Consider the following 25,254-nt stretch of genomic DNA (forward strand, 5'->3'; position numbering starts at 1 on the left):
AAGGCCTCAGGGGCAAGGTGGGCGTAGGTGCGGACCGCGTTTCCCATTGCCGTTGAAGGTGAACGGGGGGTTTGGTCGCAAGACCAATTTTGAGGCGAGGTTGATGTCACCAAAATGGGCTTCGGAGTCGCCCTGGACCGGAGTCGGAGTCAGAATCGACGTCTCCGGCGAAGGTGTTTGGGGTGCGCCAGCATTCTTAGCAGCGGCAGCGGCAGCGGAAGCCTGGTTGGTGAGTAAAGTAAGGGCCTCAGTTAGGCTATCAATTTTCGCCTCGAGTGAGTCCAGCCGGGTGTCTGCGGTAGGAGTGACTCCGGACGGCATGACGGGTGCGGGGACCACAGGAGTAGAGGAGGAGGCGACAAGTGGCAGGGGCGGTGACGAGGGCGGAACGGACTCGTACTCCGAGCCTGAGTCAGCGCCGAACCTGGCAATCTTGTCCGGTTGATCCCGTAGAGAGTTTCTTCTGCTGTAAGGGCAACCCCGGAGGCCTGAGATCAAGGTCCTAGCAGGGGAGGATCCAAAGCGTGAACATTGGTAAGCGAATACAAATGAAGCTGACCTAGCAGGGGAGGATCCAAAGAGAAGAAACTCTGAGGGTCCGCCTGCTAGGTAGCTGACTATATACTGCTTGTCCGTAGCTGCCGCTGTCGGGCACAGAAGGCTTGGGCGGCGTTGCAGGCGAGGTCCCAGGGCGACCGTCGGGAGGGCGTTGACGGATCGGTGATTGTGCGGGCGAGATGGAGGGCCAGACCGGAGTCGGAACCGGAATCGGACCGGAGTGAAAGGGGGGTTCCCCTGACACCTACATACCTACCTAAATATTGTCAGAATTTTCTGAAATTGTTGGCAAGGTGTTGTGCTCAGTGTGGACAACAATGACAAAAACTGTTGATCATTGTAATAAACCTTGTTGAGGGGAACATCATCTTGAAATTATGCCCTGGCTTACCAAGGTCCAAGAGATTCACCGACAGAATGATGCATCAAGGACAGGTCTAGGGCACAGATCTTTCTGGTTCAAGTTCTGTTGTTAGAGACGATGATGCATATTTATATGTACCAGCCTGGTTTAGTGCTAGCTATTATTATATTATGATTTGTCATTATACCATATTACTATTCTTATTACAATTATATTATGTCTGGTGGCAGAAATGATTATTATTATTATTCCATATCATATTATATTACGATATTATAATATTGTTATTATGGCTCCAGCATAATATATTATTTCAGTCACCTAGATATCAGCCCCAAACTCTATATTATAATAGATTATTTCAGTCACTTAGATATTAGCCCCAACCTCATAAGCTTTCTACAAAGGCTGCTCGTCCAATGGCTAGTACTACATTCTATTCTTGTTCTAGTCATATTTGTCCACCTTGAATTGCTCATATTCCTAAGGCTAGTGGATCCCTGTTGGTGATAACAGTTGAGAAACACTTATGTATATCTGGTCGGACTATAAACTACCAGGGTGAGAGAATGTTTAGTCTGAACAAAAAACACTATCTCTACATACTATCAACTTGAATATTGCAATATGGTCAAATAAGGCAACGCATATATTACTTGAAGGTCTCTAAGCACAATCTAAGAGAGGTATACAGCATTACATGATATTGCTACTGAATCATATCACACGGCAAATTGAAAAATTTCTTTCCCAGTAAAAACATGAATTAATTTTACACATTTTTATATACATTTCTCAGTGAAAGAAATACTGAATTTTAATTGCATAGAAACAGATATCAAAACAATGCCTTTTTGCTTGTGTTTCAGACAGACAGAAAGCTGAGCCTTTCCCTGATCATGAAAGACGATTTGAAAGATGGGCTTTCGATGCTTCTTTCTGTTTATATAAAAAGGTCACCTTTGTGTAAAAACAAAAAGATCACTTGAAATTGCCTCTTTTTGTGTTCCTTTTTAAGCCACACAAAGAACTGATTTCAATGATGCAGAAAGACGCTCAGAAAGATGTTCTTTCCCTTTCTCTTTTGTTGCCATACAAAGATGTTCTTTGTTCCTAAAAGAAAGAGAAAGAGAAAGAACATCTTTTCCCTGCACCTTTCTAATGCAGCAAAAGATAGCCTTTTTGGAGATACAGAAAGTCAGAGAGAAATAAGATATTTATTTTATACCCTAGGGTATATCCGAGGGTATACCCTTGGATATACCCTAGGTCTACCCCACAGCTCAGCTCGGGTTATCTTCTATGTAAAGTGCAAATTATGATACTAGTATACTAGTTTGATGCTAGCAATCTCAGTCAGTCCCACCGACCAAAATCCAACCCATCGGCATCGCGTCTTGCCCAATCGCCGGCCGGTTGACAAACTTCCACCGTCTTCATTGACGCGGCCGTCATACACCACTGAACTCTCCACCCTCCTCCTGTACTTAGTTCCTATGGCTTGGATGGCAAGTAGGCATGCATGGAATCAAATAGGCCGCCATAACGACCGCCTCATCCCTCCGTCTTTACCGGACAGGCCTTCGACGGGCGGCGGATCAAAGAGGGCCGCCGAACTCCCTGGGGGAACGAGAGAAGTTAAATGTTCCAGTCTCTTGGCCGTAGCGGCGCCCTCATAAATGCTCCATGTTTGTGATTGTCAGGAAGCGTTCTGCTCGTTCGGTTGCTTGGCAAGTATGGAACTTGGACGACTTCCGCCTTCAATACGTTGCGTAGTTGGTTGACGCAGAGTGCGGTCAGACAAAACACCAGACTTGTGATAGCGCAGAGCGCGCCCAACAGCGCTGGCAGGAAGAAAAATGTGATGTGACTGGAATCGGTGCAAGACGTGATTCTTGCTCCTTGACTTGCGAATAACAGCAGAAAATACCTGTCAGTAGGCGTTCCAAACAGTGATGCGCGATTCTTTGGATAGTGGAACCGGTCTGCAAGGAAAGGATTCGCAGACACCAGTATAGGATTCCGTTGTCAAGAACGGGTCCTGGAGGATACTTTTGATGACCGCCGTTGCTGTACACAAATGACCGCGCCCGGTATGAAAGTGGATTTAACACGTACTCAGATGTGTGTGGTCCTCTTCTTGTTGTGGCACTGTTTATGTCTCCATTGCCGACCACGGGCTACAAAGCCCTCTTTGATGAGAATGTTGGCGAGGGCATTAAGACTTGTTGTGGCGCTGGCAAGGTTAACTGGGAGTTAGATACTATAGGAGTGCACTTTACGTACATAGAAGATAACCTTAGCTGAGCTGCGGGGTATACCCTAGGGTATAAAATAAATATCTTATTTCTCTCTGACTTTCTGTATCTCCAAAAAGGCTATCTTTTGCTGCATTAGAAAGGTGCAGGGAAAGATGTTCTTTCTCTTTCTCTTTCTTTCAGGAACAAAGAACATCTTTGTATGGCAACAAAAGAGAAAGGGAAAGAACATCTTTCTGAGCGTCTTTCTGCATCATTGAAATCAGTTCTTTGTGCAGCTTAAAAAGGAACACAAAAAGAGGCAATTTCAAGTGATCTTTTTGTTTTTACACAAAGGTGACCTTTTTATATAAACAGAAAGAAGCATTGAAAGCCCATCTTTCAAATCGTCTTTCATGATCAGGGAAAGGTCAGCTTTCTGTCTGTCTGAAACACAAGCAAAAAGGCATTGTTTTGATATCTGTTTCTATGCAATTAAAATTCAGTATTTCTTTCACTGAGAAATGTATATAAAAATGTGTAAAATTAATTCATGTTTTTACTGGGAAAGAAGTTTTTCAATTTGCCGTGTGTATGCCGCAAGAGCAGGTTGAAAGTGTTAAAAGTTTGGTGAAGCAGGATAATATATGACAAAATAGTATAATAAATTATAGTATAATATTTCACATTATTATTATCATTCTATATTATGGGTATATTCTGCTGCTGAGGACTATATTATGATATTATTATTATACATTTGGCATAATAATACCATAATAGGCCAGCACTAGCCTGGTTGGGTACTTCACACCAGGGTTTACAATAGCCTCTTTTTTTGCACTGGTACTGCAGAGGTGCCAGCAACTGCCGCCGCAGTGCTGCTGGTGACGCACACTCAGCAAACAGTAACAGTACGCTGAGCACCGCACCAGTCTGCGCCACCGTTCGACCCCGCCCGCACTGCAGACAATAACACGAACGGAGACTGATTATTTTTTTTTGCCAGTGGTGAGGAGAGGAGGGGCATCGTTCCGCTGTCCAAATGGACAGAAGACAGCCCATGGCCAAACATGCAACCGCAAAACAGGATATCTGGATGGCCCCCGCCGCGTTCGTCCTCGCGCAGCCGTGCTCACGCGCTGCGGCCGTGCAGGCACCGGCCCATGGTGCACGGCGCGCACGGTCTGAGTCGTGGGCGGGGACTCGGAGATGGAATACGGAAATCCGTTGGAAATCCGCCCATCCCCGCGGCAGAAGCTTATTGAAACGAGAAAAAGACTGCCTGTTCCTATTGGCGCCCCCCGTTCAGCCTGAGGCCTGCCGTTCGATCCGGCGCTGAGCGGTCCATGTTGTCGACATATGCATCTTGGCTTATTTTTTTTAGTATTTACAAGGAAAGCGCGCTGAGATGGCGGTGGGGAGGATGTATGCTCTGCGCCGTCCCAGCATGCCAACTCCAGACACGAGCGGTCGCTCTCATATTGCTCGCTTGTGTCGCAGGTACAACATGCGCATGAGCACGGGGCCTGGCCGCTTGGCGCCCGCGTTCAGCCTGCCGTTCGGTCCGCGACTGGACACATGCTATGCGCAGTGAAGTACAAGCAGTTGTTTTTGGTACAGACAATGGGTTGGATCGGCGGCCCGGAGGCTGTCTCCCGTCGCTCAGGCCGGAGTACCAACAACTTGAACCCTCGTTTTCATTTTGTTTTGCGTATTGGGTACAACATCTGCATGAGCACAATGAGGACAGCGCAGTGAGACAGAAAGGCAGCACGCACGCTACAAGCGGGCCTACTTCCGTCCTTGACTCTGACTGTGGCCCTGGCTCTGACTACTCGTAGTGCTTTGGCTCTGGCTCTGCGCGGGGACATGGTGGCCGAGACGGTTGGCGACGACGTGTGCGCCCTCCTGCATGCGCTTGTGGCGCTCGTACAGCTCGGCGAGGGTGCGTGTCGTGAGGCCGAGCAGCGCGTCCTCGGACGGCGGGGCGGCGGTCGCGTTCGGGAGCAGCGGGAGCCCGCCGACGCCGCTCTGCCGCATCAACGCAGCCAGGTGCTCCAGCGCCTGCTTCAGCGCGGCCAGATCAGCTGTTGGCCACGTGAGATGGGCCTCATATGGTGGAAGACGACAGACCGTCGGTCTGCGCGGGCGTGCGGCCCGGCGAATACGCGTTCCGTCTGTTAGACCTGGTCAGCAGCTGAGCATAGAGAGCGAGGGCCACGCACACGCCGTCCATTGCGCGCTTCGCGAGCTCCTGCACGCGGAGCACCTCGGCGTGGACGATCTGCACGTTCGCGCGGAAGAGCTCGGGCGCGTTCGGGTCCGCGCCGCCGCCGTGGAGCGTGTTCTGCGCAGGCGGCGCCTGCTGGTACGGGTTCCCTGCGAAGGCAAACGGCGCAAAGTCGGCGGGGCCCTGCATCGGCGATCGGGGATGGACGTGTGGAGGAAGCGGTGACGCGGTGTGACGGCGTGGGTGACGTGGCGGATGACGGCGTGGGAGCGGCATTAGAACACTCAAGCTACAGATGAAGGAAAATTTATTGCAATACGGCACGAGTATAAGAGACCAAGGATAACAAGCTTGTCCATCGTGAATCGTGAGATACTTGAGTCGGACTTTATGGACCAGAAGGACCAGGCCTAGTTCTTGTGCAGGTGGAGTCCGATCATGATAGGGCCCTGTCCCTTTGTGTCCGCGGAGCCCGAGTCGACGGCCGAGTCCTCTTCTCGCGGCTCGAAATCCCAGTCCTCCTCCGCACCCTTCGGCGCCGGCCGGCTCATCATCCACCGTCTCCACCCGGCCGGCCCGAACGCCGTGCTGAACAGCACGAGCCCCATCAGTTGCGCAAATTTTAGCAACGTCACGAGGATGCACAGCATCCAATATGGTAATTCACCCACGTGACAGCGCCTTGTGGTCGGGATTGATGCGCTGCACTGTGCTTCATACACAGTGGCATATGGCAACTTGAAGTTCATTGTAAATATTTATTATTGTCTTGAATTACACATTTCAACTACCAGCGGATGACGCAGTTCTCAACAGCCGACGACCACTCGGGACTCCGAGTTGTCGAACCGCCCGGACGGCGAGCGCCAGGCACACTCTGCTCGTCTGCTCGCCGTTATCCACTCTTGGTCCCCCATGCTAACTGTCCCCTCTGTTCCATCCACCCCTCACCGGCCTCTTAGTCGGACTCCTCTGGATTGCAGCTCGGGCCCGCCAAAACACCAGACCGTCCGGAGCGGCCGGCCGCGCTGCACGCTTGCCAGTGATGCCCCCAACAGTCTTGCAAGGTCCTCTATCGCGTCAGGCAACAGTAGTCACTGTCCCAACACTGCCAGACTGGGCAGAATAGGCTATGCCACCGCCGCCCCCAAAATCGTGATGTCATCCGAGGGGGGTCGAGCGTCCGGCGCCCGAATGTGTTGGGAGGAGCATTGGCAGTGGCAGCACTGCCGCGGTAGCAGGTTGGTGTGGCATGGATGATGATGGGGGAGAGGGTAAAGAGGTGACAGCATCAGGAAACACGGATTCGGCTATGGAACTGCCAGCCAAGATATGTGTGGCCTCATAGCTGTTATAGCGCTACCATAGACATCTTCTGAAACTCCATAGCATTCTGTAGCGCTATAGACATCAGTATCAAAGATATGAATACTGTTGTAGTATTTACTGCTGGCTATCACCAGCTACCATAGCGCTACCAACATCACTAGCTAGAGTATGAATGACTATGAATCCATTGCTCCTAACTATTCACAATACTATTTCCTCATATAAAAAATTAGAAGTTTGTATAAAAGTTGAATAATAGTGAGTATATATTCACTACCAATATCATACATAGCTGAAGGGACTAGTTGGGATACAAGTAGAAGGTATGTGACAAAATAGTCAGAGCATCAAGTCAGTTCCAGGCCACATTATAGTTACTGAGAAAGAATATATTCTATTCTCTACTTGGTCTAGTTGATTCCATCTGCTTTACTCCGTTGTTATTTGTGGATTTTTCACAAGGTCTTTGGTTCAAGTCCCACAGTTGCCATTTAGTAATAAGTAATAATCATAATCTTAAGTAACCCATTAAGCCTTCAAAGTGTCCCTTGCCTTATCTCCTGTGCCTTCTCAGTTGGCCAGTAGTGGGGCAGCGGCAGTAATATTTGTCTCTTATTGCAGTATATTTAGGCTGATATATAAGACTATGGGAGTGCTATGGCACCGCTATGGGGGCTCTACCATAGCACTGGCATATGCTCCCATAGCACTCTGTAGCGCTATATATCAGGCAACTTGTCTACAGAGCTATGAGTGCTATAGATGCTCCTGTAGCGCTACCAGGGCAGTTACCGTGTTTCCTGATGAGTAGTCACAGACCTTCACCTGCCCTCGCATTGTCAGCAGGGCGGGTGCGGCGGGTTGGCGGCGGGTGCATGTGATCTCTTACCCATTTTGGGAAACCCGTGACGTTGCTAAATTTTCAAAAACTAGCCCCAGCCCCAGGCCGATCACGACAAGCAGTTAAACAGATGTGACACTTCCTTTGGACATCCATTCAGATGCAACAATTACCTTCAGATGCGACACACCACCCGGCCGGCCCGAACGCCGTGCTGAACAGCACGAGCCCCAGCCCCAGGCCGATCCAGCGCGCCCACGTGCGCTCCGCAGCACAGCGCGCGGCGGCGGCGGGTGTGCGTTCGGTCAGGTTGCCGGGGAGGGTGCAGGTGAGGAACAGGACGACGTTGAGGAGCACCAGCAGCGCGCCGAGGTACTCCGCCGGCGCGCGCGGGCGCGTGAGGAATGCGTGCGTGGCGTCGCGCGCGTTCGTGAGGGCGCGCTGCACGCGGCAGCGCCGGCAGCATGCGGACTCGTCGTACACGTGCCGGGCCAGCGTGGGGCAGAAGCGGATGGTGCGGATGCTGAGGACCGCCATGGGTAGTGCTTATTGTGTCTGATGGGTTTGGTGTGTGGTAGTGGGCAGCTGTCCTAGTCGTGGGTTAGACAAACATGAACTGTTGATAATGTGCTGATTTATAAGGCCGCAATCTGTGGGTCCGCCCGTAGAGACCAGAAGAAATGTTGCTATGCCCCTTTTATTCTTCAACGTTGCACGGCAACGCAGGAGAATAAGGCTTCGCCGAATAGATAACAAGGAGGTGATGTGACGAATCGAGATGACGTGATGCGTCTCGCACGGCCGAAGCAGGCCGAAATCTCACGCGCAGATACCCAGCGGAAAGCAATCATGATGCAGATCCTTCGGCAATCTAGCATCATGCCCTGAAGCACCGCCACGCTTCGCTTCTTTCCCTCCTCCTCCGCCGCGAATCCCCAGAAATGGGTCCGTGTTGGCCGACGAAGCGATGTCGGCCCCGTCCACCACTATAAAGCCTGACGCCCGACGTGCTTGGCATTTTTTCTTTCCTGGCTGCCATGCTGCCTCTCGCTCTTTTGGCGTTCTCGCTGGTGGTAGTGATGGTGGAGGGAGCGAGCATCGCATCGGCGACGTGGCGGGTGCGTTCCTCTTTCTCTTTTCTTCCCCTTCATGGCTGAAGCCCAACAGAAGCCGACCTTCGCGAACGTGAACGGCGCGCGGACGCACCAAGCGTTCGCGGCGCTCTTCCAGGCCGTGGCGGTGTTCCGCCCGAACCAGGTGTACGTGGGCCCGCCGTACGAGCAGCTCGCACACGTGCTCGGGCAGATGGCGGAGCAGGAGGTCGTCGGGAACACGACGACGTACCAGGAGCCCATCGTCGGCTTCATGGGCGACGCGCTCAGGGTGCGCGCGGCGTTTGGGAACACGGGGTGAGTGGGCGGCTTCCGGTGGTGGGGTTGTTGACCGAGCATGTGTTGGGCAGAGTGGACTTCGCGTTGTGAGTCGCATTTCTTCAAGGTGTTCGTGTTTCTTAAATATCTGGCGGTAGAGCTTGGGGATACTCCGCTGCAAGAGCGCATTTCACCTTGAACAACGCCCAGCTGCTCGGATACGCTGTGCAGTGCTGGGAATGGGCCAACACATACACCATTTCCCCTGGCACCAACCGCCTCGCGAGCAAAGCGCCATCCATTTCTACGAGCTGTGCTACTGGTGCGTCATTCCTACCGCTCAATACTTCTCTGATGTCCCTTTATCCAGGCCCACTCACGGGCGGGACGTTTGCAACCTCGACCCTTTCCTCTCCAACCCTCTCCGCCCGCGCGACTGGCTACTTTGCGCTCCTGTCGGCCATGCTGGCCCAAGCGACGTCCAACACGACCTACCTCGATGCCGCGGTCGCCTCCGTCTCCTTCATCCGCACGCATCTGTGGGACGCCCCGCGCGGACTTCCGATGGCCGCCCTTGCCGCCGACAGCTGTGCCGTCACGGATACCAGTCTGCAGTCGAACAATGCCGCACTGCTGGTCGAGGCGCTCAGCGTGTTGAGCGTTATTACGGGCGGGGATGCGCGGGTGGGGGGCCTGCTGGACGGACTGGTGACCAAGGTATTGGAATATGACGGGTGGCAGACTGCGCAGGGGATTCTTGCGAGCGGCGGTGAGTGTTTTTACCTCACTATGACCTATCTTACACTTATCAATTTGAAAGACACGAAAGTCGGGGACGGGCTGCTTGTGCGGGCCCTGACGTGGGCGTATCTCTACAATGCGACCAACTCGGGGAACAGGGGATACATTCACGACTATGTCGCCGTCCAGGTCCGCTTTACCCTTGATTCTCCTCTTTCCATTGCCTCAACTCGTTCCCAGTACAACGCCGTGACCGACCTCGCCACGTACAACCTCACCGCCCCGCCCGTGAACAGCACCAATCCCGCGTCCAACCTGTATGCCGCGCAATGGACGGGCCCGCCGCCGGCCCCGGGCACGAACGTCTCGTTTGCGAACCAGACGAACGCGATCCATGTCCTCTACGCCGCGGCATGGATCGACTTTCCTGGCTCGCCCGTGCCGCCCCCGCTGGCGGCGAGCCTGAGGCTCGGCGAGGGGGTGCTGACGTTTGGCGCGGGTGAGCGTCTTGGTAATGACTATCTGTCCTTCGTGCTGATAATAGGTATACAGGCACTTCCGGTGATAAGGATGGCAACACTGGTGCCCACCAGAGCAAAGCGGCATCGCATACGGGGGCCATCACGGGCGGGATCGTCGGCGCAGTCGCGGCCCTCGCGGCTCTCTGTGCGCTGTTGCTCGTCTGCCATCACCGCCGGCGGGCCGCACGGCGCGGGCCGCGGGACAGCGGGCCGGCGGTTCCGCGCCCGACTCCGCCTTCGCCGACGAGCGCCGGGGCAACCGGGCCGAGCACCGCATCGCTCCACTCGCGCGGCTACTCGCAGACGACGACGTCGCTCACGACGCCGTCGAGCGCCAGCGCCACCCTTTCGCTGGGCGGATACCAGGATATGAATCAGCGACCGGTGTCGGGGTCGACGAGCAAGAGCGGCGGCAGCGCGGACGTCACGGTGCCGCTGGTTCCCGTGCGGAGACGAGAGGCGGGGGAGCCCAGGCAGCAGTTGACTCAGGCACAGCAGCGTCGGGGTGTGTCGTTTGGCGGGGACTTTGACGATCCGCCGCCGGAATATGCGTAGATCGGTCTTGCTACGATACTTTCTCTTTCATTGATTTCTTCGCCATAATGTATGTGTCATTGCATATTTGAATATACTTACCTCCTTTGTTGTTTCCTGGAGTATCATCACCACACCTTATTGGTTGTCTTCAGACTCACAATCCTCAGTAGATTGGATGGGTGTCATGTAGGATTTATAGGGGTGAAGGAAAGATGGGCCACACACATCCGAGGAAGCACCACATCCAAGCATCAGGTCAAGCCCTTCATTGAGTAATGTTGTGCTGTTTAAGCAATGCCGCTGGTCAGCGACAGAGCTGCCGCGCATCAGCTGTGCCATGCTCAGGAACCACGGGTACTTGATGAGGACCTGTTCCGTTTGGATTGAGGAAACCTCTTGGAAAGAGAAATATTTGCAACATACAAAGCATATTCGCGGCATCACCTTCCAGCTCTTCCTCCTTTCCCTGCTCCACCAGACCTGCACCTGTCTGGGTAAATTTAGCCAGCTCCCACGTTGTGATACTACGCATACTGAAAGTTTTGTCAGCAAAGTATGGGAGTGAGTGAGATGAAAGCCACGCACGCTTTGAGCTGTCTGCGGACTTGGAAGACGAGTTTCTCTGGCAGAATGTGAGCCCAGCGCGCGTCGCAGGTGAGCGTCTTTTCGGCAAGCCGTTTATGATGGTCGATGGGTTTGGCAGCGGTTGAGTGGCCGGCGTCAGGCCCGTTGCCTTTTATAAAGCCTAGTGCACTTCGACGGGCCTTGTTGTTCTCGATGTGGGTGATGAGGGTCTCCGAGAGAGCTGGTTCATTCTTCCAGCTGTGTCGAAATCAGCAAGATGATAGTACAGAAGTGGATATGTATGGAATGTCAGTGACACCTTCTGTCAGCTCATCTGTCTTTTCCAGCTTTGGAACAGGTGGCGCCTCGTTGGCCTTGCTGCTTCTTGCGGCCTTTGTCCGCAGCTTGGGCTTCAGGGTGGTCTTGTTTTTTGACCCTTTTGGGCGGCCGGCTCAGCGTTTTTCGGGCTCCAGCGTGATGTTTGAGCCCTGTGCAGCAGGCAGCTGAGCTTGCAGACGGGCAATGATTATGTCCTTGTCGCTGTCCGCGTTGGATGCGGACATGGCGTCAGCAGAGGGAAGCTTTCAGTGTGTGACGTGCCGCGTCAGTCACTAAGCTTAGGTAATAACTTTTGCCTGCCCATTGAATAAAACTTGCCCACTGAATTTCGGTGTGCAGGGCAGAAAGATATGTATATTTATAATTTCTTAATGTTTTACCCGCTGGTTTGCCCACCCTACCGTGAATGACGCCCGTCGGTCCGTGAACTCCCCTAATGCACCGGCACTGCAGCCTGCCAATTGCCCACCATTCCAATACGTTTTCCCTACAAAAACAATTGGGTTAATCTTCGTATAGCATGCAGCATTCAGTCGTGGACCGAACACCGGGGCTGAATGCTGCACCAATATGGGCTCCAAGCGGCCAGCGCCCTTGCTCATGCAGAATGATAGTACACAAGCAAAAATATAAAATCGACTGCGCTTGTTTCTGAACACTCCACCAAATAGTGTTTGCATGCTGGGATGGAGCTTAGAATACATCCTCCCCACCACCATCACATCATGTTTTCCTTGAAACATGATGAACTTGCCCTGCATTTGCGGGAATCAAAGGGTGGAAGCAAGAAGCTGCCAGGCCATGGGCTAGGTAGGGACAACACTGAGGCTAATGATGATACCAGGGCTTCACACATGCCAGGTCAGGATGTGGTTGTGGTGCCACTCACAAACATAGTTGTAGCAGTGGACCTGCATCTTACTCATCATGGTCAACTAAATGCCGACACTCACCAACCTCTGCTGATGATGCACCTCCTTGAAAATGGGGTCGTCCAAGACCCAAAAAGGCCTCCAGCACCCTTCCTACTGTCTCTCTTGCTCTCACTGGCAATACAAGCTTAGCAGCTGGCAGAACCCAGAGAAATACCTGTGAAACTGCTTGTCTGACAGTATCTAGGTCACAAGAGACTGAACACTCAACTGATAGTGATGATGGGGGTATGGACTCAGATTAGGGATACCGCCCGTTGCCGTCCCCACGGGTTGACGGTCACAGCTTACGGCTATGTGTTACCGATGAGGTGTTTGGCTGCCCCGCCAACGGGATGGTTACGGTCCGGGTCTAGCCTGTTGATGCCGTAGAATTACGGCCGTGACAGCCATATATATGGGTTGCTGCCATTGCTGGTCTTGTCTGTGCACTGTATTTGATGCTGCCCGCAATGCCCGTAACACCGGAATGCATTGAGGGAAGATTTGGCCAACATGTGGTCATCACATATGACTAAGTCGTGACGTGGCCTACTTTCGACGACCATGCTCGAGCGGTCTTCATCGTTGCTTCATCGATAATACATCTTCACCTACACTGTGTCAAAACAACACCCACTCCCTTTGAGACCATCTACTACAGCGCCACTGGCTTTATCTCCACTGACTGTCTCTCATCGGCACATTTTGCCTATGCCTATGGACAATCCGACGTTGGGCCCCACAAAACCGCTCACAAATCTGTTCTTGGCCGCTGTTCCAACCCGCGGTGCCCATCCCTTGCAACAAGACCATGTATCTCCCGCGAAAGAAGGCAAATTTTTCTTACAAAGACGTCCGATTGTCTATTGTTGCTGACATTTTCTGTGGGTATTTCTCCATTGCAGCAAGTATAAAACCCGGTATGGATTGCCACCCTCTATACCCAAGATTTCACATCGAATATGGGCCTGAGTCCAGGAATCTTTTGCATAGAATAGAGGTGTCCTAAAAAAGAAGTCAAAAACATCAAATATGACAGATATAATAATATATTCATTAAGATAAAAATCCTTTTCTTCAGGCTGATGATTCAGTATGTAATTAGGGTGACTGTGTCACACTACAAAGAGATATTGATCTTATTTCCTTCAGATTTAACCTCATCAAAACTACTGATGGCAATCAAAAATCGTTCCACATCAATCAATTCCCTCAGATACTGTCCATCCTAACCTGGGACCATTAATATTTTATGTATAAAGCTCATATTTTATTATAAGGGAATAATTTCTGGGATGCTGCCCATATTCTATGCAAAAGAGCCTTGGACTCCAGCCCATATTCTATGCTAGATTCTAGATATACCAACTGGGATTGCCCTCCCTTTCCAAAACCTCCATGTCTGACCAGTGTGCAGTTGACGCCAATAGCAACCTCAAAGATGCCAATGACATCACATTCTACAAGTCTGAAAGTGACGACCGCCCGCTTCGTGCGCCATTCCATCATATCTTGCTTAACACTGACAGTTCCTTAAGCCCAGCAACCTCTGCGTCGTAGCGACCGACCATGTCAATCTGACAATCTCGCATTATATCTCGCCGCCGAAAAAGTCGACGAATATGGCAATCCTCTAGTTCCCCGTCCGCGCTGCACGCGCAAAGCACCTCAGAGTCGTGTTGCGCTGGTTGCGGAGACGATAAGTCAGGAAGATGACGACGATTACAACCTCCCCGCGTTAGAGCCCATGTCAGACTCCGAGGACAACTCTTCCGATGGTGAGGATATGATCGACAATGATGAGGTGTGTGGCTTTTTTGCGGTGTTGGTGGGTCTAACAAAAGTCTCCAACAGATTGCCGACCTTCTGGCGTTGAAGACCGTGCCCGTCCACCCAGGAGCTTCAATTGCTAAGGCTACGCAGTCGCATGGCAGCAAGTGCAAGCCAAACACTGCAACGGAGCTCTCGAGTAACAAGGCAGCATGCCTCTCTGCCAACAGTAGCGCCAGCACGTTGACCAACGACGAGGAAGATGAAGAGGCCCTGCTGACCTCCCGTGTAAGATCGAGCAAATATAAGCCATTTTTCGTCTTACTGTCTTTCAGAAAAAGAACCCGATATATTATTATTTCTTTGATATCGTTCCTCGGAACCAGGAAGGCACCGTTGGCCAACGTGGAGACAAGCACTATATTTCTCGACATGGGGCTAATCGCACTGTCCTCACAATTACAAAAAGCATGCGATACAATACCGCTAGTGCGTAGCATTCCTTCAATTCATATCATCTGCTTACAGTCGAACCCCTTATAAGTCATGCCTCCCAAAAGGCATAACCCCTTCATTGTCATGATTTTTCGCTTCCACGGGCTTGGTTTGCGGGGGAAAGTCATAGGTCTATATAAAGTCATAAGTCATATCTAAATCAGGCATAGAAAGTCATGATTCTGTCTAAAAAAGGAAATTTTGGATCAAATCAAAGCTTATAAATTGAGTGATTCTGTCTAAACACGAAAAAAAAATCCTTCATGGCCATGCTCAAGCTCAAGGACTATAAGGAAGGCCTAGCCCGCCTCAAGGCTCATGTGAAGTCGAAGTCCAATGCCCTTCAGTCACGTCTGAAGGCCGGGGAAAGCCTCACAAAGGAGGAGGAGACCTGGCTCGATGGCGATGCCAATGTCATTGACGAGGAGCGTGCTCTTGAGGCACTGGAGACAGCCTCGGGCTCTGACATCAGCTCCAAGGCTGCAAAGCTTCCCCCCACGCTGCAGACGGCAGTGGAGAAGTTGAAGGAGTTTGCTCTAGGAGTAAAAACTGCTGTTACAGCGGCTCCAAAGACCAGCAAAAAGCGTAAAGGTCTGTCGCATGAGCATCAGCCATGTCATCTTCTAAACCATTGCAGCACCTACCCAAAAGCCTGTGGTTCCTGCCGACAAAAAGCCTGGCAAGAAAAAGGAAGTCGCACCAGTCTTCACCCATCGCGAGCGAGCAACCCATGCACAACGCCTCGAGATTCTTGACTGGCACCAAGCCAATGGCAAGAACCAGACGAAAACAGCCCAGCATTTCCAGCCCATCTATCCCAACCTTTGCCTGAAGCAGTTTACCATCTCAAAATGGGTGAAGAATGAGGCAAAAATATGCACCGAAAACAACATGTATGGCGACTCGCACAAGGCCAAGCGCGCTCGACAGACGACACATCCTGAGGTTACTGAAATGCACGACCTTTGGGTCGAGCAAGCAATGGCCAATGGTCTTCTTGTGAATGGCGAGGTCTTGCGGCAGAAATGGACAGAGTTTGCTGATGCGGCTGGTGTTCCTGAAGACGAGAGGCTTGCACTGAGTAATGGTTGGCTAGGGCGTCTCAAAACCCGTCTTGGTCTTCATGAAGTCAAAAGACATGGCGAGGCGGCATCAGCAGACCCGGTCGCTATCGAGCGAGAACGTGAGCGGATCTCGAAGGTGATTGAAGATGGTGGTTACGCACTGCGAGATGTGTACAATATGGATGAGACTGGGCTCTTCTATGCGTTCGTAGACATTTCCAGGCTGGATGAGGGACTGATATGTTGTTTAGATTCGTGCCGGATCGTGGATTGTCAAACAAGACAACGAGTGGTGTGAAAGGGAACAAGGTGCGGCTGACATATGCCTTCACTGTCAACGCCGATGGCTCCGACAAGCGCGAGCCATTTGTCATTGGCAAGGCAAAACAGCCACGTTGCTTTGAGCGTCGGACTGCTGCTGCCCTTGGGTTCTATTATCGCAACAATGCGAAGGCATGGATGACCACAATACTTTATCAAGAATGGCTCACAAAATTCGACACCGATATGCGTCACCAGAAGCGCAAGATTCTTCTTCTTCAAGACAACTTCTCTGCCCATAAACCACCCTCCAGTCTCACCAACATCCGGGTTGAGAACTTTGAGGCCAATTTAACCGCCCACGTCCAGCCTGATGATGCAGGCATTATTCGCTGCTTCAAAGCTCATTATCGATCCAAATACATTCGCTATGCTATCGACCGCTACGACGAGGGCATCACCCCAGCCAAAATCTATGACATCGACCAGCTTCGTGGCATGCGCTTGGCTGCCCAAGCATGGGATGAGGTCAGCGAGAAGACCATTGCACACTGCTGGATTAAGACCGGCATTCTCCCCAAATCCCTCCTTCCAGCCGGCTCCTCCAACTCTTCCACCACCACCAATCCTGTTGCCGCTGCGGAGGCTGACCTTGAGCATCAGCTCGATGGTCTGGAGTCGCGTCGGGTCTTACAACGCAACAATCGGCTGCCGATTGAAGCACTGCTCAATCCAGTCGAAGAAAATATTCTCACAGGCGCTGCAACAGTTGACGAGATTGTCAAGGCCGTCGTTGATGCGCAGACGGCTCAAGAGCTGGCCGATCTTGTTGGGGGAGACGATGATGCAGACGATGATGCAGAGTTTAGACCTGCTCCAACGCGTCGCGAGGCTCTTGAGGCTGTGTCGCTGCTGCAACGTTTTTCTGCTACCATCGGAGATGAATATGCACGCAAAATGGAGCGTGTTCTTGCCTTGTTTGGCCGGCAAACTCAGCTGGAGGCAATGGCCCTTATGCATAGCTCAGAAATCACTGAATACTTCTCTAGAACCACCTAGTATAGTCTTACATAGCGTAGCAACCCATAGACAGTGAAAAAAAATCGAATTTTATTTGAATTTTTGCTCTACCCTCAAAAGGCATGACCCCTCATAAGTCATGACCTGCCTGTTCCACCGAACAGTATGACTTATGAGGGGTTCGACTGTATTACGTTCTCATCAGAACTTTCGGCACATCTCAAGAAATACTCGCCACTACATTACCGACTTTTCTGTAGTCCCTATGCTGGCCGCAATACCCCACTGACTGAACAAGAGATTGACTTGGCCAAGGGAAACGTCTTGATTGACAGCGACGAAGCGCGTGCATATTTGTCTAAGCTAGAGGCAGCAACAGAAAGTATCAGTATCGTACAGGCTCTGAAAAGACAAGCGGAGAAGGATCAGGTGAATAATAAGTCCTTACAATTACTGCTTGCTGATGTGCACTAAGGGAGAATTTGAGGATAAGGTATTCCAAGGCCTTCTTGCCGAGTGGATAGTCGCTTGCGACCAGCCATTTGAGGAGGTTGAGTGGCCTGAGTTCGTTCGGCTACTCAAGTACACTCACCATGGGGTCACTTCAAGCTTCAAAGTTCCCGGTCGTACTGCCATCCGCACATGCATCATGAAAATGGGACAAGTTACTGTTGAAGGTACTCGAAAAATGTTTGCTGTGCGTAGATTCACAAACAGATATTGATTCCGACTAGTACCATTACAAGAACTTCGAATCCAAGGTTAGCATCTCTCTGGATGCTTGGACGTCGCTGAATCAGCACCCCTTCCTTGCCATTGTCGCTCATTACATGATGAATGATGGGCGACTTGAAGAGCTGCTGATCGATTTCCAAGAGATTGTCAGGGAGCATTCAGGCGATAATATGGCGGAGATTGTGTGGGAAAGAATAGAGAAATATGCATTGGAACAGAAGGTACACCTCGCCCCAAACAATTGTGTTTGAACAATGCTTATTTGCTCATTCAGCAGCGTGTATTCACTGTTTGCCGCACACCATTCACCTCGCCGCAATTAAGGTGTGCTTGCAGACCTGACCGTCCTACATATGACAACTAACGATTCCATAGTTGTTGGAAACAATTGGCGCCATCTCTAAATCGGACCGCAAAAAAGCCGAAGGTCGGAGTGGGGAATATCAGCTTTCCGTTACTGCATCATTAGGCGATGATAGCGACAATGAAGGCGAGGGAAATGCTGGGGATTCTGACGATGGGAACGATCAGCCCCATCGTTAGCCTAAGTACAAGCCCATTCAAAAGGTGTAGTATATATTCCTTTGTACATGCTTTGTGCTAAATCTTATTCTCCCTAGCTACGTCAAATCAATCGCGCGATTTGATCGAGCCCACAAAGACGTCAAGAATGGATTCGTGAGGTGGAGGCCTCAGAGGATTTCCGGGTGGGGAATCTAGGCGCACATGTCCTACTCCCAACATTGGATGTGAAGACGCGATGGTCGTCGACTCATGCCATGACACGTATGTATAGGCTTTGACTCGGACATAAATAATACCATATGAATCATCTACAGGCCGAAGTATTCACTATCACCAACCCACTGATGATTTCATGGGCAAGCATCGTGAGCTCCGTCACCTCGATCTTGATGATGATGACTGGAATGGTATCATTCTCGTTTCGGGGTGGCTAAAATCTTTTCGCACAGCAACCACGCTTATGTCAACGACCAAGAAACCTAGGTTATCATACACGCATGCCATATTTCGTGGTCTACAAGATGATTTGAAGATCTGTCTCCGTGATCTCCCTCTTTCAACACCATCTGCTCTCCGAAACGGGCTTCTTGCAGCCTATAATAAATTGAGCAACTACTATTACAAGATAGAAGCATCCCCATATTATACCTGGGCTGCGTGTGCGTGCATTTCCTTTTGGCGGAGGACTTGCCGGAGGACTTGCCAAGACTGATGTTTTACAATAGTGCTTGATCCCCGAATCTCGTACGAGGGCTTGAAACAGGACTTCAGTGATGATGATGATCTCCTCTCCTATTTGGAGACCTCCAAGCTTACGCTAGATGACCACTTCAAGTCCAATTACCTCAAGTTCAATCTCATCTCTACGACCATCACACTAACGGCCGTACAACGTGTAGGGGGGGTCGCCACAGAAGGACTTTACTGCACGGTATCGGGTGCAATGAGAGCGTGTTCTGGATGAACTGCGCGAGTATTTTAACCTTCCTCGTGAGGATTTTACTACCTGTGACCCTATCAAGTGGTGGGTTGCGCGCCGCCCCCAGTTTCCGAACCTGTATTGTCTTGCCCGTGACCTATTCACAATTCCTGGTATGAACCATTCCGCTTCAGCTTCATATGCGTTAACTCAAGACTGTCACTCAGGCTCAGCGGTTGCGGTTAGACACGATTAGCACTTTGATGATTGTCAAACAATGTCTTCGGCTTGCACGCGAGGCTGTGTTGGAAATTGTGGGGTAGTACTGTACTTGCTTATTGCTTACATGCCTTCCTTGGGTCTGGCCCAACAAAAATAGTAACCGTCACCCGTTTCTATGCCATGACAGCCGTCCCGTAAACCGTCCCGTACCCGTCCACCTTCCGGTTGTCTCCTTCGACGGCCGTGGTATTGACGTTACCGTACAAGCCCGTCGAAATTGACGGCCATTGCCGTTACGGCAACGGGCGGCATCCCTAACTCAGATACTGTGGAAACTGAGCAGTCAGACTACATATGAGACTGAGTAGTATATATAGTACACATATAGAGTTGAAAAATCTTCACTAGTATAATACTCCCATATAGGGAAAATACTAAAATATAGATGGATATTCCATTTAAATTCCAGCTGGAATCTCCCATTTGAATTCCAGCTCGAATTTTCCACCTGGATGTTTTTGCTGGAGATCAGGTGGAATCCATCTGGACCCAGATGTTGGTTTGTGTGGAGACCACCTGGAATGTCCAGCTGGCCAACAGCTGTGAGCACTTTGGTGGTGTATTTCTTCAGTTGTAAATCATCCTGAAATGATAATTTCTAAAAGATTTTCTGTCTCTACAGCATGCACTGGACTTAGGAGGTCATACCAAATTTGGTCTTTGGCTGACTTGCGTATTTCTGCCACATGTGTCAGGTCATGCATGTGGCAGGGCCACAGAATCGATCAACAAGTCTGTAGTCTGTGAATCAATTCTGAATGATGTATAGGTTACCCAGGGGGTACTGTAGTCTACAGGGTATACCTGGGTAACCTATAAGCTATGTATAATTTGATATAATTATTGACAAAGAATGATTGCAATACTTAGTAGGTGGTGGAAATACATTCAAAATTACTGATATCAGCCTCAGAAACCTTGAACTTGGCTCAAAAAAGTTGGGAAAAAGATTTTTTTTTTGCCGAATTTTGTCTCTGATGCCATCAATTGATAGTTTTGTTAGGGGCGGGGTTCCCACACTCTCTACCTCAGTGCAGATGGGCATATGACATAAATAAAAGGCAATTTACACATACATCAATCCCAGTCCAACCAAACATCACCTTCGCAGCAACACCAAACTCATAGCCAACACCCCGCCAAGTCCCCCAATCAAACCAAGCACCACATACCTCGCAACCTCGCCCACACGCGGGGGCGCACCAGGCGGCGGGCCAGCCGCATAGAGTGCCAATACCGCGACGAACCCGAGCAGCGCATAGACCAGCAGCACGAGGGGGAGCGACATGACCACGCTGCGCGTCTGTCTCTCCATCAGCGTCCTCGCCAAAATCCTGGATGGGAACACGCACCGAAACAAGCATCATGCCCTCCCCTCTTTCCCACGCAGGGTCGAAGCGCACCCCGCGCAGGAGCGGGTCACTCAGGCGCGCGGCAGCGAGTTGATCTGCCTTGAGCCGGAGGAGCGCAACGAGCCCGGCGACCACGGCGCCCGCGGCACAGACGGCAACTGCCAGCGCGCCGATGCGCGGCGCAGATGCCAGCCCTGGGAGCGTGAGGAAGGTCATTGAGGTGCTGAGCAGGAGGGCCGCCTTTGCAGGGGTGAGGATACGTATATGAAAAAGAAGAAGAGAAGGAGAAAGTAGGGTAAAAGGGGGGATGGCAAAGCGCGGGGGTATAGAAGACTTACGAGGAGACACGTTGCTGCGCCGACAACTAGCATGGGGAGTATACTCCTTTGCCCGTAGATTCGTCCACCCTCCGCGTCTGGAACGTGCTTGTGGTAGAACAAAAATGGCACTCCGAGCAGAAGCGCCGCGACGAGCGCATCCAGTGCGCGGCGGACAAAGCCGGGTCCACGACTGCGAGACTTGTTCTGGTGCGCTTCGAGGGGGAGCGGCTTGTGTGGGCGGAAATGGTGTTGGCGCCAATGCGCTATACATCAATTCAGTACAATTGCTATGAGTTGCAAAATGGCATACCAAGACGGAGCATGATACGTGAAACGAGCCGCGTGAGCACGACGCTCTGGATTCCCTCTCCCTGCTGCTGCGGGACATCTACAAACCGTCTCCATCAACCATCACGATCAAATTAAAGGGTATGAAGAACGCACCTCCAAAGGACCGCAACACGCCCAACAACTCCTGACACTCACTTTGCGTAAACGGCGGCGCCGTAGGCTGCTCTGCAGGGGGCAGCAATCGATCTAGCCATTACAATCAGCCCATCATCCTCTGTGTTGGATCGAAAAGCCACGCACCAGTCCACGCCCACGTCAACAAATCCACCGCTTCTTTCCTCACGCTGAACGGGACGACCGAGTGTGCAGGGTGCGCCTCTACGAAAGCCCAGTATCTGTACTCCTTGTCCAGATCTGTCCCTCGTCAGTCTAACATAACCAAATTCCAACCCTGGGAAAACTCACGATCTTCCGAGTTCACGACCGCCTCATCCGCGACAACCTCGCGCTTCCCATGGTCGATCCACCACCTTGCCAAGCCCAGCTCCGCGAGGTCCTCCCGCCCCATCCTGCCCTTGCCCTTCCCTTTACTCCGCCCCTTCGCATTCTTACTCTTCACCGGCACCTCCCGCAACCACACCTCCCTTCCTTTCCCCCTCACGCTGCCCTCCTCCCCCGACCCATACCCGTTCCCGTTTATTTCATACCCATACCCGACCGCCCGCCCAATGCGCGCAAGCACAACCGGCACACGCAAATCCGCATCGGTGATCACCTTCAGGCTCGGATGCACAAAGTACACGCCGAGCCCGTCCGGGAGGGCGTATACAAGCCAGCCGAGATCGTGCAGGCTCTGCCCATCCGGCCCATCCGCAAGGGTCGTGCCAGTTGCGGTCGAGTGATATTTGCGGTGATGATGGTGATGCGAATGATGGGAGTTGGCGCCGCCGAGCAGCGGTTGGTCGTCGCTCACGACGCGCTCGAAGAACGGATCGGGGGCTAGGGGGATGTTCTCTGCGGAGGGCACGGTCCGGATCGACCCAAACAGGGCATCCTTTGGAACGGGTATTGGGAGCGTCGACACGTCCCGTATGCTCCCGGCGTCGTAACCTCGCTCAGGGACCGGCAAGCCCACAGGGCTACATATGACCAGTGAGCAACAACACACGACGAGGAACACCAAAACTTACACGGGCACAACATAGACTCCCTCTTCCCTCACACCCGCCGGCGGCGGGTCTGCGAACGGGTCTTGATTATCAAACTGCACCGCCGGGTCTCTGTCAAAACCTATCAACATTGCCTCACCAAAGACCGAAAAAAGCACTCACGGAATAACAATCGCCCTCGCGACCCCCGTCGGCCCGTCCACCGCCATCTCCCACCACCCGCCCTGTCCCACTTCCCGCGCGTCCTTTCGCTCCTCTGTTGCCGCTAGCGCGGGCTGCCCGTCGTCCATATCGGGCAACGCCTGGACATCCACCTCACTCAAAATCGGCGGAACAGCGTGTGGACTGGGCAACGGTCGCGGGTGCGCAAGCGAAGCGGGACTGTCGGTCATCACAGTGACTGGCACTGAAGCGGCCACAGGCGCTGATACAGGCTGGGGGACGACCGAAGACGAAACAGGAGCGAGAACAGGCTCCGGCATAGAAGGCGCTGGCGCCGTCTCTACTGCCGGCGCCGGCTCGGGGATTGTCGGACCGGACTCCGGCCACGGATTCGCCATTGGCGTTGGCTCCGCGACGAACACAGGGACTCCTCCCGCCGCATCGTAGGGGAACGGCTCAACTTTCACAGCTCTCTGCCACTCCTCCTCCGCTGCGACCGTTGTCTGGCCCGCGCCGGGGACGATGGTCGCGACCGAGTCGGGCGACAGCGCCTCGATTGGGTGGAGGAGGGTAGAAGGCGGGACGAGGTCGAAGTAGGACGGTGAGGGGTCCAACTTCGGGACCGGGATAGCCGGCTCCGCAGATGTCTCGACAACCGGGACGGCAGCCGGCGCGATGGGAATCGCCTCAGGCTCGTCCGTAAACGCGCCGGGATTACTGCTATCGAACACCAGCGGGGGCGGGACATACCCCGCCTCCTCCGTCGGGACTGGCTGATCCGCCGGGACCGGCTCCAACTCCGGCTGGGTAGGCGGGGACATGACCGCCGCGACAGCTGGCCCGAGCGGCGCCGGCCCGACGATCCGGGCACGTTGTGCTGCCTCCGCGGCTTCTTCGGCGTTAGCCTCGGCCTCGCGGGCAGGCGACTCCATAATCGGAGACGGGTGCATTGAATAAGGTGTGGCAACGGGAAGGAGGCGCTTGATTGCCGGAGAGGGCTTTGGGATGAGGGAAGGTGGGGGCGAGGCGGTGGGAGTGGTGTCGGCGGAGACCGGAGGAGGAGAGTCAACGAGAACGGGTGGCGCAGGGTCCGATGGGACTGCAGTAGCCTCGGATGAGGCCTCTGGCTCGACAGACACTGAGCTCGTGGTCGTAGTAGGTGTGGCGGTAGGCTGGGGCTCGGCAGCTGGGGCAGCTTGGGCTTCCATGGGCGGGGCCGGGATTATGACTGGCGCTGTCGCGGGGGAGGGTGCAGCAACAACCGGTGCGGGCGCCACTACAGCCTGGCTATTCACCGATGTCGTTGACGCCTTGGCATCGGCGTTTCGGCCCGACGGGCCCGACGCCGACGAGCGTCTGGACACGTCGTCTGTCGACACAGCAGGGGTGGTTGGGCGGGAGGCAGGGTTCGCCATTGCGAGAATAGAGGATGTTCGTCGCATGACACCGCCCATCCGTGAGCGAATCGACCGCGAGGGCGACCCGCTCGCAGGTGTGGGAGAGGGGGACGGGGTGCTCATCGATGATTAAGGGGGGGGGATGTGTTTCGTGGCTGTTGTTGTAACTTGTGAGCGGGGAGAGGGAGACGATGAGGAGAAGCAAGTATCGCGCATTAACAGCCTGGCGCTGTGTCTTATACATGCCCACCAGCACGACGCATGTCTGCAGCGAGGCACCCCACGCCACGATTATTTGGCCTGCCGAGTGCATACACGTGTCCGCCGCGCGCGAAGCGGCTTGTGGCCGACGTGAACGGTGACGACATAGCCCATGGGTTTCGGATTCGCAGGGCGTGTTTTCTCCTCTCCGTTGGTCCAGAGCCTGAAGTTGCGCATTACCACGCCTGCAACACCAGACCCGCCCAAGTGCACGCCACAATTGGCCTCCGCGCTATCCACCACGATCCAGCACCGGTGCCGTCCCTACCGAACTTGAGCCGTGGACGGACGTCGGAGGCAGATGAGAGAAGAAGAACAAAAAACGTGGCGTGACGGGATCACCTCGCGTCGATCACCCGGGCACCGATGCAGCGGGGGCATGCATGTATCGCCAACGATACAGTGCTGGGTTGGCGGTGGTAAGGCGCGAGCTGCATTATGGGGATAGCGCCATCGTCTGGAACGGCTTGGGAACGGCAGTTGGGCTGAATCCAATATCGTAGACGGTGTCAAGTTCGCGCGACCGGCTTGCAGCCTTTGTGCCTAATCTCTAGACTGTCGGGTGAGCAGACGGCAAGTGTCGATGGAAGGAAAGTAAGTACATACTCCCTCGCTTCAAGCTGCCAATGGCCCAATGCGACGAGCCCCAATTCCGGGCAAGAACTCACGTGTTATTGCCCTTA

At 52.7% G+C, this 25,254-nt stretch overlaps 3 protein-coding genes across 3 annotated transcripts; 1 reads left to right on the top strand and 2 right to left on the bottom strand.

Moving 5' to 3' along the window:
- Positions 1 to 4,953: 4,953 nt before the first annotated feature.
- Positions 4,954 to 5,605, bottom strand: MIND_00642900 (FAD-binding-3 domain-containing protein; the record flags this gene model as incomplete). The annotated part of the gene is made up of 3 exons (XM_037363164.1): positions 5,388 to 5,605; positions 5,296 to 5,339; positions 4,954 to 5,249 (listed from the first exon to the last, which is right to left on the bottom strand). Exons 1-3 carry the CDS (start codon positions 5,579 to 5,581, stop codon positions 4,954 to 4,956), a joined length of 534 nt encoding a protein of 177 aa, XP_037221085.1. The 5' UTR covers positions 5,582 to 5,605.
- Positions 5,606 to 8,599: 2,994 nt separating this feature from the next.
- MIND_00643000 (Glycoside hydrolase family 76 protein) lies at positions 8,600 to 10,749 on the top strand (the record flags this gene model as incomplete). The annotated part of the gene is made up of 8 exons (XM_037363165.1): positions 8,600 to 8,680; positions 8,730 to 8,971; positions 9,025 to 9,039; positions 9,091 to 9,254; positions 9,303 to 9,701; positions 9,753 to 9,862; positions 9,914 to 10,172; positions 10,226 to 10,749. The coding sequence occupies 8 exons, from the start codon at positions 8,600 to 8,602 to the stop codon at positions 10,747 to 10,749; spliced, it is 1,794 nt and encodes a 597-aa protein (XP_037221086.1).
- A 9,969-nt stretch (positions 10,750 to 20,718) lies between these two features.
- Positions 20,719 to 24,433, bottom strand: MIND_00643100 (uncharacterized protein; the record flags this gene model as incomplete). The annotated part of the gene is made up of 9 exons (XM_037363166.1): positions 20,719 to 20,922; positions 20,972 to 21,211; positions 21,310 to 21,554; positions 21,602 to 21,679; positions 21,736 to 21,828; positions 21,883 to 21,996; positions 22,048 to 22,721; positions 22,773 to 22,862; positions 22,914 to 24,433. 9 exons carry the CDS (start codon positions 24,431 to 24,433, stop codon positions 20,719 to 20,721), a joined length of 3,258 nt encoding a protein of 1,085 aa, XP_037221087.1.
- Positions 24,434 to 25,254: the final 821 nt, after the last annotated feature.

This window comes from Mycena indigotica (assembly GCF_014461135.1).
Source record: "Mycena indigotica strain 171206Taipei chromosome Unknown Mind.scaff0005, whole genome shotgun sequence".
In the NCBI taxonomy this organism is placed as follows: domain Eukaryota; kingdom Fungi; phylum Basidiomycota; class Agaricomycetes; order Agaricales; family Mycenaceae; genus Mycena; species Mycena indigotica.